This window comes from Anomalospiza imberbis, chromosome 12 (assembly GCF_031753505.1).
Source record: "Anomalospiza imberbis isolate Cuckoo-Finch-1a 21T00152 chromosome 12, ASM3175350v1, whole genome shotgun sequence".
In the NCBI taxonomy this organism is placed as follows: Eukaryota; Metazoa; Chordata; class Aves; order Passeriformes; family Viduidae; genus Anomalospiza; species Anomalospiza imberbis.
Window position 1 is genome coordinate 11,923,943 of NC_089692.1, and position 14,450 is coordinate 11,938,392.

A 14,450-nucleotide genomic window follows, 5' to 3' on the forward strand; every position below is an offset into this window, starting at 1 on the left:
AAAAAGAACTCTCATCAATCATGGTTTTAAGTGCACAAAAGAAAAACTATTGATTATTGACTATTTTGTGTTCCCTGTGAAGATCCCAAGAAATATATAAACTTGTGCAAACCTGCAGAATAATGAAATAAAAACAAAGCCACGTGTGCTTTTTGTCCCTTTTTACAAATGTTTTTGTAACCATTGTGTTCAGAAAGAGATAGTGGTAACTGTCTTGATAGAAGTGGAAAACAGAAGAGTTGGTCATTCTTTTTAAAGCTTGTGAGACAGACTTGCCTGAGAACACACATGATGTCTGTGTCAATGTTCAGGTCTTTCCTCATGCTATTTAAAGGACTTGATTGCTGATCCTGTTTTCACAGTAGTAATTTTGTAAGACCTAGGTCATGTTGCACTTTCTTCGTACCTTATAGCAACTCCTATTGTCTGAAAATGTTTGTTTATGGGCTTATGAACTTAGAATAATAAAACAGGGTAATTCTGGCACAGGGCTTGAGTTCAGACATTTGATAGTAATTGACCTTCCATCTCTGGAGAAATCTGGCTGAGTGCACAGCTGCACATGTGCATGTGCCAGGACATCATTGGGGAGTGAACAACTGGTGGGCAAGCATTGCTAGTCCTAAATGTGCACTCTGATACAGCAAGTAGCAAGCAAAATGTACTTTAGAAGCAGTTGTTCTAGATATTATTTAATTATATTCCCCAGTTAGACAGCTTATGTTGAAGTGTAGTTAGCAGCTTAGTAAGGGATGAGCCAGTATTGTTTCAATGCTGAACAGGAGCTTCTGTACACGAGGCTGTTTCCAGACAGTAGCAAATGTACATTGAAAATGAGCAACCTTCTGGTTCTCATTGACAGTGGATGACATAGATGCCTGATGTAAGATTGCAAATGAAAGTCTGCAGCTTTATTTAGCTTATACATTGTGAATACAGAGCATCTGCCCATTTTTGTGATCCCTCAGTAGTGAACCCGATGTCAGCAAGGTGGGGAAGAAGACTCATGGCTTCTCTGTGCATGGCAGTGGTAAAAGTCTTAATAAGTAAAAACAAAGCTGAGTTTCTTTCTATGCCATTTGTCCAGAAGATCTCCTTTGATTGTAAAAGAAAATGTGTTTGACGTGGTTTGTTCTTAGGAAACGGTGACTTGTTTTGTTTCTTTGTCTCCTTTAAAATGCTTACTGGAACAAATAAACTATTAATACTACTTCTAAAAGTGAAGTTGAACTCATTGGCCCATAATTCTTCATTTTTTAGCCTTTTATTTAGTCCAGTTTTCTTAACTCTGTATTGCTGTTCTCTTTATTAGGAGTTTATTCTGTTGTCCTTACTAAAGCAAAAGCATTTAGCACACCTGCCTTTTCAGTGGCATGAAGGGATTTGATGTGAATGGCACTACTTCTCTTGGTCTGTTTTGTGTTGTCTGTCTTGTCTAGCATCTTGCCCCCATGTGCTTGTGGTAGTTTTTGTGCTCTACCTTCATAGTCTGCCCTAGTTTCTGTGTCTTGAGTGCTTTTCATATATTTTATGGTCAGTGAAGGCCTCATGACTTGGCCAACTTCTTTATTGTCTTTCCTCCCCCAATAGGATTGTTTGAATATAATAGCTCTCCTGTTAAGTAACCAGATTTCCTTAACTCCATTTTTTTTTCCTTGGGCTTCTCCATAACTCTTTTTTCTTTACACTTGCCTATTGTGAGACTTCCCTTTGTTTGTTTACCCTCTGCTTCTTGAAGCCCTGTGTTGAATTAGTTTTGTGCTATTCTCACTGCTTTCTCTTTTAAGGGTTATCAATGAAGTTTTTTTCATTATTTCTTACCCCCTCCCAGTTGTATGTTTATGTTTGTATGTTTACTAATTCCTTAAGATAGGTTAGAAGGCTCTTTCAGATTGGATTCTCTGCAGTCTTCATTAGGACAAAAATCATTTCTGGTAAATAATCTAGTAGAATTAATGACATGATTTGTAAAGGTTTTAGCGTTGTCCTTTTTTGTGAGCAGCTAACAGGTTATTTAAACACATGAACTGTAAGGGGGAGGATTTGCGTGCACAGACTGAAATAAATCTACATGGTTACCAACTGAGTCTGAAAATTATTTGAGTGATTGAGACTTCAAACCGTGTTGTGTTGACGGTGTTAAGTGTGCTTTTGAAAAGGATTGGATATTCATTAGGTTTCTAGCTTCCTGTTTTGTCTGTGCAGCTGGGGAGGGGTAGCAGCCCGCACACCCAAACTCAGGAGAGGCTGTCAGGAGAGGGACCAAAGAAGCCTGACTCAGAAGGGTTCTGTCTCTTGTCTGCTCCATCTCTTCCCCTGTTCTTCCCAGCTGGTGTTGGTAATTCTGTGCTAGTCTGATCTCTGCACCTCAGCATTGTGAAAATTAAATTCTGAATGTACATCTGCTTTTTGTAAATACCTGTGACACTGAAAGTACAGAAATTGTCTTAAAATATTTAAGATTTCTTGATTATCGGTGCAAGAGGAATAAGGCTCTTTGCAATGGTGAGAGGTTTAGTGCCAACAATGTGCTGCTACTGTTACTAAAACCATTAATGACAGTAAATGGTTACACACAGGGCTTGAAGACTTCCAACTGCTGTTTTTCTAAAACACTCGTCTTATTATTTTAAAATTTCTGTAGCTGTAACTGTTTTATTTCTAAGTTTTGATAAGCTAGACAATAGCCTTTATTATCTAGCCTTTATTATATGCCTTTTTCTTCCCTAGATCTATGCTTTTATTAATACTGAGTTAGGAAACAGATATCTGTGACCTTGCACATTAATACACCAATAGATGTGGAAAACCTAGAACAAATTACTGTCTGCATTTCATGTTTTGTGATGGAAAACAGCAAGAAGAAAGACCCTCAATTAATGTTTTAAAAAATGCTTGTTACCCTAGTGGAAGAACAGGGAAGTGCAGTTTTGGCAGTGCTCAGCATAGTGAGCCTGAGATAATTGTGTGTGATACGTGCAGTAGTCCTTCCTGAGAGCCCTGGTCCTGTGCATGTGTGCATATCTAGAAATCAACCTATGCTGATTTTCTGTGCTCTTAACACATATAATAGTAGTTAATGGTATACAATAGGAGTAATTGTCATACATAACCATAATACATATAAAATCATGGAGTGCTTATAATATCACAAAGTACTCCTTAAATGCAATGTATGCCTCCTTTAACATATTTCTTATGGAGTTGTTCCCTGCTCATGAACCTTCAGCCTTTTCTTTTTTGTTATTTTTATGAAGTCTGAGGAATGTAGTCCATTCCTTGCTAGCAGTGTGCTTTCTCTTCATTTGAAAATGCTTCCCTCTGAGGAGCTGATGTTTCGTTTCTGTTTTGGTTAATTTTAAGCTGATTGCTATTAGTGAAACTGGTAATAGACTGACTTCATTAACAAACTAATTTTTTTTGTCATGGAAAGGTCTAAAATACATAGCTTCCAGTCTGGATATTTTAACTGATTGTGAGAGAGAATACATTTATTTTAAAACAAATATTATTAGTCTGCTGATACTCAGAATAAAAATAATTTTTTAAAAAGAGCTAATACCTAGAGATGCAGTTAATGTCATCTTGCCTAGATTTGTGGAAAATTAAAGAGCGAAGACCCTATTTACAAGTGAAAAGAAACAAGAGTGGAATCACAGTGGCTACAAAATATGGAAAAAAAGTTGTGTTTTCTACTTTTGTTTCAGAAAAATATCTCATATTGGCAGTGAATTTAATATTGAGAAGTGGCGCAAGAAAATCTGCTTCAGTTCTGTGAGACAAAGTGGCTGATTCTGTTAACGGGACTTGTACTCCTTCTCAATTGCTTGTTTTTCTTTGGAATATTTCCTGTGTTTTGGATAAGTTAGTGAGGTCTGAGAATATTTTGTTTTGCCTTATTTTGCTGGACAACTTGTGCTCAAACTTCATGCGACTCCACTGAAAAATTCTATTTAGCATAGGAACTTGAGAGTTTTCTAACCTACAAAAAATATATCTTAGGAATATGATTCTTCATAGTATCTCTAATAATATTCTTTGTTAAGCCTCCTTTGTCTGAATGTTTTTAGTAGTTCATAGTCTTCATTCAAGCTTGAGTCACTGTAAGATGCTTTCTATTGTTAAAGTAGATCAATAAAAAAGTGTGACGTTCTGGTGCTTGTAAGTATTGGCAGAGCTTGCAGAAAGTACCTTCATCCTATTTGTGTCAAAAAGATGAACTTGTAATGATTTTTAATTAAAAATGTTTAATTATAAGTGGAATACAGTTATGAAAGATGAAGTTTGAATTGAGTGTTCAAGCTGAGATCCTTTCAGGATTTTAACCCATTTTTCTGTTTGCATTATAATTTCTTTATGAAGATGTGTTTAAACTGCGAAATCTGATTGAAAACAGGATTTATGATAAAAGAAAATCATGCTGTTGTCATGTTTAGTTGTAAAACAGACTGGGGAAAATTTAAAATTAAGAATTAGCTTTATTTTGTGTAACTAGTGTAATAGGAAATGTCTAGGATGTTGGTAACAGTCTATATCTGGGAAGCAAAGGATTTTGTTTATGGCATTTATCCACGTCCTGACTATTCTGACTCTTACTACTTTTTTATCTTTTTTAATTTCATTTTCAGATCTTGAGTCAGATGACTGTGCGTCCATATACATCTTCAATGTAGACCAGCCATCCTCCTCTGTCAATCAGCCAATTTGTATTCCTCGCCATGGACTGCAGTCTCACTCCTCTCCTACAAGATTTCAGAGTCTCAAGAACTATGAAGGCACTTGCGAGGTACCAGAATCCAAGTACAGTCCACTAGGTGGACCCAAACCCTTCGAGTGCCCCAGCATTCAAATCACATCGATTTCACCCAACTGTCACCAGGGGATTGAGGCCAATGAAGATGAATTACACACAAATGGCACAGAAAATGAGTATATGGAAAGGCCTTCCCGGGACCATCTCTATCTTCCTCTTGAGCCATCGTATAGGGAATCATCCCTTAGTCCGAGCCCTGCCAGCAGCATTTCATCCAGGAGTTGGTTTTCAGATGCTTCCTCTTGTGAATCCATTTCCCACGTTTATGATGATGTAGACTCGGAGCTAAATGAAGCAGCTGCTCGATTTACCCTTGGCTCTCCTTTGGCATCACCTGGTGGTTCTCCGAGAGGTCCCAGTGATGAATCGTGGCAGCAGCCTTATGGGTTTGGGCATGCCTTGTCACCTAGACAGTCTCCCTGTCATTCTCCCAGAACTAGTATTACAGATGAAAATTGGCTGAGCCCTAGACCAACATCAAGGCCCTCATCGAGACCTACATCCCCCTGTGGGAAACGCCGACACTCCAGTGCTGAGATTTGCTATGCTGGTTCTCTCTCTCCTCACCATTCTCCAACTCCATCACCTGGCCATTCTCCCAGAGGAAGCATAACAGAAGACACATGGCTAAACACTTCCATTCATAATGTACAAGGCCTTAACTCTGGGCTTTCACCATTTCAGTGTTGTACAGAGACTGATATTCCTCTAAAAACCAGAAAGACCTCAGAGGATCAGACTGCCACTTTATCTGGAAAAATAGATATCTGTCCTGAAGAGCAAGGTAACTTGTCATCATCCCTTGAAACTGCAGTGGATGATTGCTCTGGACCTCAGCACACCTTGAAAAAAGACTTGCCCGGAGACCAATTTCTTTCTGTTCCTTCGCACTTTACTTGGAACAAACCAAAGCCTGGTCACACTCCTATATTCCGGTAAGTGATTAGAAAGTAACTCCTTCCTGCTTTTCCCCTCCTGTGCATCTTAAATAGACATATAAATGCCCTTCTATTTCAGTGATGCATTAAGACTTAAAGAAAACTTGAAGGCAGATAGATGCTATCATTAGGAAATAAACAAGTTGAGATACTAAATACCCTTCATCTTTAAAAATACAGTAGATGCATTGTAAATAGGATTAGTTTTATTTAAGTAAAATTTGGTTATATGCACAGAGCCCAGCTGAATTAGATGCCTGTGGATTTTGTATATGCTTTGCAGTTCCCTCTAATCTGAGCACTTGACATTTTAATATAGCTAGGGAAACTTGACTTGGATTAATTTACAAAACTGAGAGATCACAAAAGAGGTAGGGAGTTTATTTGCTTTTGTGTCTATTTACTTCTTTGAGCTCATATAATTCTAGAAATGGAATAAAGGAAAAAAATTTGTATGCCATGCTTAAAATCATCCAGAAAGAATGGATGTCTGGGCTGTAGTTCCAAGGTATTTTCACCATGCATGATAGAATTAAATAGGTCTTTTCCTTTTGCAGTCCTGTCATGTGCTAGCAGGATGATTTGTGGGGACTCGGAAGAGGGAACTGGTTCAATTGAGGGAAAAAGTCCCCCTCCTTTCCAGTCTGTTACTTTTTAGATGGATCAGTTCTGTGATCTTTCAAGTTACAGAGCTTGTATAATTCTTGAGAAGTTGTCACCTAGCTTGGCTTGTTAATAGCTAAATATATTTAAACAATATTTATTCAGCCATTTGGTTGCTTAATTTTATAACCACAGGTTTTCATTTCTCTCCACAGAATTGCAGTGATTTTAGTAAATAGAAGTGATTTTTTTTTCTTCTTCTCCTTTAATGTTCTTCCACATAACTGTTTATGGGTGTAAAATTTAACAGTAAAGACGCAAAGCTGCTGGCTGGAAAAATCTCTTCTACCAGGTCTGAAGCTACTGTTAACAGATAACTGACCTTAAGTCTGGTTTTTTTTTAAATTCCATTGCCATCTGTTAGTAATAGGTGTTCAATCTGTTTCTAGAATCTTTTCAGTTAAACTAAAACAATGATGACTGTTTTAATTAGTTGTGTATTTTGGAATTATATTATATTTGTATAGGATACAAAGCAGTCCTAACTTGGTGTTTTTGTTAGCTCGCATGCTAACTTTGTTCATAAAAGGTGAGCACTACTGTAGGGTTAGAGGTCATGAACATACAGGCATGGGGTGTGGATCTGTGATGAACAAAGTGGTTTGAAACACAGACAGCTCACACCTGTTTCCTCTTGTATTGCAGAGAACTGAGTACAACTGAATAAAACGAAATTTTAGTGTTTTCATTAAAAAGTAAAAATATTTTTTAAAATGTCAGACTTTATTTAGAAGCAGAAACTGAAGAATTTCTGTAAATATAAGATGGGCAAACAGAAGACAATGAAGACTACATCTATACACAAGGAAGCTACATAAACCAATTAAGCTGGGTGTGTTTGCTGCCAAAAATGTTGGCTGACTATTGAATTGGTGGAAATGGCTGCACTGGCAGCTGTATCCTCGTTGAAATGTTGAATTACTTAGCAGTTGTAGCCTGTTCCACAGGGGCTATGGCAGTGTGCATCTTCAGGAGGTAAACCCTTCCATTCTGTCATATAGCATTTTGTAGTTTTGATTCTTATGAACCTAAGTTGACCCTTACATTTTATAAATAAATAAAAATGAAATGCAAGAAGATCCTCTGTTTCTAAATAGTTGATGATGGTGACCAAAAGTGAGCATACTAGTTGTCATAAAGAATTATGTAATCACTATTTATGTATTTATTCTATAATGTATGTACAATTGTATTAATTGTAGTATAACTTACAAGATATAGTAAAAATAGTGTACTTTAGAATGTCTTGATTTTATTGTCAAGCACAAAGTAGTGTATGAAGTAAATGGGAGTATTGATTCCAAGCAGATAAAGTAAGTACACACCCAGCTGCAATAAATGACCCCTGGAAGAAGGGGAGTGATTTGCCTTACGTGTTCTGTGGTGTGAAATGTGTAGGTAGCATCTTCTGCTTGGAGTGCTCTCTAAAGTTTTGTAAATCTGTTATCTACTTTATCTGTCAGGCCTGACCATGTTTTTCTTCATTCTTCTGTTTTCAGTAAGTGTGCAATGCTTAAGAAAATCTAAAAATATCTAAGATGCTTTTGAGCATATTAGTCATATTTCACGTGCCATCCAAACTGGTTTGTTAGATGACAGCTTGTTATTTGGTCACAGAAGCTCATAATCTGCCAGTCAGTGGCATATGAAAAATGTCTGTGTAGTATGTGCCCCAAGTCCCATTTCTGCTCCTTGTCAAAGAAAAGTGTGGGCAAGGACTTGGGCAGGACCACTACAGCAATTCCTTCCTACAAGTGAAAGAAATGGGCAGCAGCTCTGTACTGGGAGTAGTGGAGGTGTCTGCATCATACCTACTCAGCAGGTATGATGGCAGATTCAGTTGGTCATTTTACAGACTATTCAGCAATTAACTTGGTAATTTTATTTATTACATGGTTACTCTTGTTGCTGTTTAAGATACCTCTTTCTTTCACCCCCAGCCTCTCCACATGGTTTTATCTGTGTCTCTTGTTTTCCTTCCCCTCCACTTAAAAAACCCTTTCTTCTTGGGACCTTAATGTAGTGATAGTAGATCCAGCCTTCCCACTAGCATTTTACTCCAACATTCCACTAATGTGCTGATTTTATGACTTTCTTTCATATTTGCTGTTAGAGATTGGGTTGTAAGAGTTCCAGAAAGTGCAAAAATAAATAATCAGACAGTCTATTTTGCAGTACTTTTTTTTACTTGAACAAGGGGAATAAAAAGGGTCTAGAGGTCACCTAGAAATCTCGACTGAGCAGATGATATAATACAATATCTTTGGTGAGGACTTCACTCTACAAGTACCATTCATAAGAGATCAGAAGCATTGCTGGTGCTGACCTTGGTTATGGTACTGTGGACTTAAGGACAGTCACAGACATGGCCAGCACTGGTGCAGGTAACATGGGGCTATTTCTTAGAAAATTGTGCTCACTGATGATGCAATTGAAAATCATGGCAGTTCTGGTAGTTTTGCTTTTAGGCTTGATTGCTTTAAACTTAAAATTTTAACAATAATGACTAGTGGAACAGTAGACTTTAGGTTTGGTCATGGATCCTGAGAATCTAATTTGCGTCTCAAGCAAACAGGCATTTGCAGGGTAATAAACTTCATGAGTTTTTTTCCTTTCTTTCTTTAGCCCCACAGTATTTGATGGCAACAAATGGTGCTTTTGTGTCTGGAAGATAACCAGGCAATATTCATTAATGGTCAAAAATCTTGAGATAAAACCTAGTTTCCTTTACTTCCCTCATGGAATTCATAGAGACTTACACATTGATTTAAAAACTACTACATAAATTGATGATTGTCTTCAGACTGTTTTGTCATTAATTTAATCTAAGACACTGAGAAGTAATGGGACATCAAATAGTTTCTTTGTCCCAGTGGTGATGAACAAACAGTCTTTGACAGATGTATTTACAGCTCAGAAATAATTTTAACGGTGGACATGTAATGGCAGCTTGAGAGTGTTTTACTGCTGAAAACTAGGATGGCTGACAATGCAATTAATTCATTCAGGAAAAAAAAAACTAGTTTACATGAAGTGGTAGCTAGTGGAATACTTAAGAAAACTGTTTCTTTTGTTTGAATCCTTCTCTTGGAAGTCTAAAGAATAGAGTGGAACAGAATTATGTCCTATTTTTACCATAAGTATATTGGGCCTTCGGTCTTAAAATTAAGAACTGCACTCACATTGAAAGATTTCTATAGACAAAGTTAGTCTGCCAAGTATTTATCACCTTTTTGTGATAAATAGAAATAACACCAGCTATTCTGCTAGCAAAACTTTAAAATGAAAATGTTTGCAGATTACTGACTTTGAAGATAAGGACCCACTTAAGTGAGACAAGCAAAGGAACTTTGAACCTCTTAGGTTTTTAATAAGCGGGGCTATCACTGTAATGTTTACACACCATTAATGAATCCAGGGGAATTCAGGTAGTGTTTAGTGCAGGACCTTAGTGCTGTACCTGTTATTCCTCTCGCTGCTTTGCTCTGGGATGATGGAACAGAGCTTTCCACATGGCAGTTCACTGTACCAGTACTCTGACAGCATTGTGAACTGTGGCTCTGCTAGGAGCAGAATGGTGGTATTTTGAATGTAAACAGTATTAATAAAATCTAGTGATAGGCCAGTGTGGCAGCTGGAATAGCCCCAAACTTCTTAACTTCAGAATTTCTCCCTCAGGGAGAGTATGGCTTTGTTCTAGGCAGTGAAGAGCAGCCACAGCAGTAGTTTGGCTCTGCAAGAGTTCTTGAAAACCATAGTATTGGATCACAGTTATGATTTGAGATTCTCAGAGGGTTGCTGTCTTGCAGCCTTGACTTGTCACAGAATACACTGTGGGTTCACCTCTGCAAAAACTTGGGATGAGGAAAAAAAGTGGAATAGCCATTGTATGGTCAGTGAGCTTTTTCTCTTTTGAAATGTTGGGAGGAGCTTTAAGTGGAAAATTATTTTTGCTGCAACTAAAAATTAACAGAAGTATCTCTCTAGGAGATCTGGGAATCTCAACCAGTGAAGGAAATAAGAGCTTTCACAACTATCTGGAGATACTGTGAGGTGTCTTTGAAAGGTTGCTGCTAGAATTAGTGGCTAGAAAGAGGTAGGAGCATTTTCATACAGAGTGGCTAAAATGAATTTTTCTATCAGTGGCACCTGTGTTCAAAAACAGTGCTCCAAGCAGAAGGTAATTGTTTTTAGCTGAAGTATGTTAATGAGTCCCATAGGCTTTGTTCTCCCTCCTGTCCCACACAGCTGCTCTGGGGCCCAGTCAAAGCAAACAAGCTTTTGTCTGCCCTGAGCTGCTTCCTATGGCAGAGGGGCAGAGTCAGCCCAGGAGCTGGCCCTGCCTTTTACAGCTCTGAATGCTGAAGTCCTTATGGACGTGTTTGGCTGTTCCTATACTGAACATCAGTTGTTTCCTCATCAATGAGTTCTGTTTTGGAGATAATGGTTACAGAGAACATTAATATTGATAAAATCAATGGAATGATACCTTTAAATGTTGCTTCTGCGGAGAATGCTGCCAACAGGTTCCTTCTTTACCTCTACAACCATGTTCCTTCCCCATCAAGACTGAGAAGTTAAGGGTTTTAAAACATAAGAGGTCTTATTTTTTTAATCTTTTGTTCTAAAATAGCTTGAAAAACCCCTCATGGTCAGCAGCTGATCTGGGTTCTGAATGCAAAGTGTCTTTATCAATAACACAAAGCTATCATGCTGCATAAGCTGGGGGGAGACAGAAAAAGTACTTGTTCATTTCTGAAGTAGCTGAGCTGTTTATTCTTTAACATGTTCTAGATATTTTAAGAGTAATGCACCACTAAATTTTGAATTTAGGTTCTGCACTATCAGAGATTGTGCAGAAGTTCAGTGAAGTTCAGGGCACAGTTTACAACTGATAACTGTGGTGAGTTAAATCTAGCAGTTTTACTGCTGATCCTCACCTATAAGTATAGACTGAATAATATTTTCTTGAGAACAGATCCTTAAATGCAGTAAAGCTGACAGCTTCAGACCTACTTTCCCATATTCAGTATCTGGTACAAAATAGCATTGTTTCATATGAAAAAGTATTCAAAACATATACAGATTTGTTACTTCTTGCACTCCAAAGGCTGACATGAATTTTCTCATTTTTTATTGAATTGTACTTAGAATAAAAAAAAAAAAAAAAAAAAAAACAAAATACCAAGTTTGTAGACTATATTCTGTTGGGTTTTTTGATTTATTTAGTGTGCAGTCTTGTGGGTTTGTGTGACTTTAAGAAGGTGACAGTGCTGGCTAGGAAGTTCCCACTCTGCTTCCCACCCCTTAGTTCTGCTTAAAGGTGTACAGGAAACAGGATTAAAGAATTTACATTTCAAAATGAACCCAAGTTAGATCACTGATTTAGTTCAATGTGTACCTCTGTAGTATTTGTCTGAAAAATATGTAAGGATGATGTGGAAGCAAAAATATAAAACTGAAATCCCTACAAGGCAGAAAGGTGCATGACAGAGCACCCTAAAACCTGTAAAGAATCCACTGCTACTGAGAAGATCAGGGACAGAGACAGCAAGGAAAATATTCAGAGAGAAACAACAGTTTGGGTATCCGACATCAAAAGGGAAGCAGCTGTAACTGTCAGACCAGCTACATCTAGAAAACATCTGTTTGATGCAGTGCAGTCTCAAAAGCTGTGTCATTTACTGGGGAATCTCTGTTTTGGAAGCTTTGCCATTTTTTAACGTTTTAGGCATCTGCACGTGCACAGTCCACTTCCTTGCTCTCTCATGCTGTTATTTTCTTTTAGTTTTCAAAGAATGACAAAATTTTGAGAGTTGGTTATTTTCTTGTCTCCATGTTTGTCCTAGTATGCTAAATCTTTTTTCGAAAGAAAATGTGAGTCTGATACAACTCGTGCCACATTATTGTTAGTGAATTGCAGGAGGAGTAAATCTCTCTGAGACACTGTATGGAGAGTATCAACAAATACTTTTTTCTTGACTGAATTTTTCATTCAACTTCCAGTAATGCCTCCCAATAATTGGTGTATAGCCTGTGGTGCATTAACAGAGTTCTCTCAGGTACCATGTCTGTTTAGTGTATACCAACTATTTTGACAGAGAAATTTGGGTACATAAGAGATAAACAGATTTTCACTTTTAAATGTTGATAATTTAATTTACTCTACCAGGTAATTGCTGGCTTGAATCTGACTGTTCATCTTATTAGACTCTTAAGTCTATAAATCTGTGCAGGTAAAAGGTAAACATTGGTTTGAGGTTGTTCCATATTATTTCTGTTACTGTATTTTGTTCTTCTTCCCGGGAGTGACTTTGCTACTGTATGTAAGTGTCTGTGGACAAGCTGAACACAACTTTAGGTGTCTTTGTTGTACTGTCTGCTGCAGTAAGTCTTTATGCTTCGATAGAGCAAGTAGCTTTTTAAAACTTAGGGTGATCACAGGGTGTTCATTGTAATGATAGTTAACAAAATGCAGTGCTTGCCAAAGGAAAACAAAAACAGCAAGCTGGAAGATAATGCAGAGTTAAAACTTAATGACTGGCAGATTGAGTTTACACTGTTCCCTCTAAACCACATTTGAATTTGCTTGCTGATATACTTAAGGTTAAAAAGTGAATATAAAGGCATTATAGAGTAGCACTGGTAGTGTGGGTCATGAAGTACCTTTCTTTTGCTCAGGTGTTGGAAAGAAGAAATTCCATTCTAGTTGAAGATTTTAATGTACCAGCAAAACTGTGGAATTTTCACATAACAATTTTAAGCTGATAGTTATTCTTAGTTGGTTATCATTTGTTAGGGAAGTGACATCATTGTCTGTCTGCATTTTACAGTGAAGACTTTGTGCTGTGGCCACATGGCACCATGCATGTAACCAGTGTGCTTGTCTTGATTGCAGCACATCTTCATTGCCACCTCTTGACTGGCCTTTACCAAGCCATTATGGGCAGTGTGAACTGAAAATAGAAGTCCAGCCTAAAACTCATCACAGAGCTCACTATGAAACAGAAGGAAGCAGAGGAGCAGTAAAAGCATCTACTGGAGGACACCCTGTAGTAAAGGTAGGAAGTTTGGCTTTCTTGAATAGAAGGTAATTTTTTAACTACACTTACTGGTATTTGCAATGCTGTAAATTGTTACCTTTTGTGAAGCTTACAGCCTTTCCTGGGCAAGATTTTCTCCCTTCAGTGTAATGATAACTATTTTGAAAACACTGACCAATAAAACCAATTATTGTTGAACTCAGAATTAGATGTAAGGTCCTGGTAAATTGGACTTGGCTTTGGCATCATACTCTCTTCGAAGAGAAAGATACGTGAGCTTGGTCTTGTTGGAATAACTCTGTGCACAAGATGTGATGTGCTGTTCTCTGGCTTGGAGTGTTCAGGTGTGTACACAAATATCTTGTTTGGTGCTGGGGAGACTTCTGGATTGCTTAGGGATAGTCACTGATGTCTCCTTTAATATCCATGGTAACAGCTGGCTCACAAAACTCGGAAGGGAACCCACCCTCATTCACTGAACATGGGGTAAATGGTGCTGAGAAAATGTGGGGCTCCTTAAGATACCTTGATTTCTGTTTGCCACATCCTCAGGTGAAAGCCGTGTCTCTTTACTTACCTCAATATTGCTTAATGGTCTTTATTTTAATTCCAAGCCAGGTTAAGACAATATTTAATGGCTTTATATGACAAATCAGACAACAGTTACAATATCATTATAAAACGAAGAGGGGAGAAAAATCTGATTACATGAAGGTTGCAGCAGGTTTTGTATTTTTCTCCAAATCCAGGATATTTCATGTTCTTTTCCAATAAAGTCAGTGTTTCATTCCTAAGTCTTTTGCTACAGTCTATATATTAAAAATGTATTTTATATATTTAACCTCTTCCAGTAGTCAAAAGTAACTCATTACAATTGGAGACCAGATGCAAAGTGCTGATAGGATTGGCATAATCAGTCCCCATTCTTTCTCCCACTCTTACTGGGGTATAAACATGTTATCATTTTTCCTCCTTAGAGTTTATTCCTCCCCT

At 37.6% G+C, this 14,450-nt stretch overlaps 1 protein-coding gene across 4 annotated transcripts in view; it reads left to right on the forward strand.

The window, feature by feature from the left end:
- The window catches only part of NFATC3 (nuclear factor of activated T cells 3), a 64,185-nt gene that overhangs the window by 11,091 nt on the left and 38,644 nt on the right, over positions 1-14,450 (forward strand). For all 4 annotated transcript variants that reach the window (XR_011003402.1, XR_011003401.1, XM_068202761.1 and 1 more), the window contains exons 2-3: positions 4,629-5,748; positions 13,313-13,475. Coding sequence is in view for 2 of the 4 variants with exons in the window: in XM_068202761.1 (XP_068058862.1) it covers positions 4,629-5,748; positions 13,313-13,475 (1,283 nt within the window). In the remaining 2 variants the exon portion in view is untranslated. The remainder of the gene's footprint in view (positions 1-4,628; positions 5,749-13,312; positions 13,476-14,450) is intronic.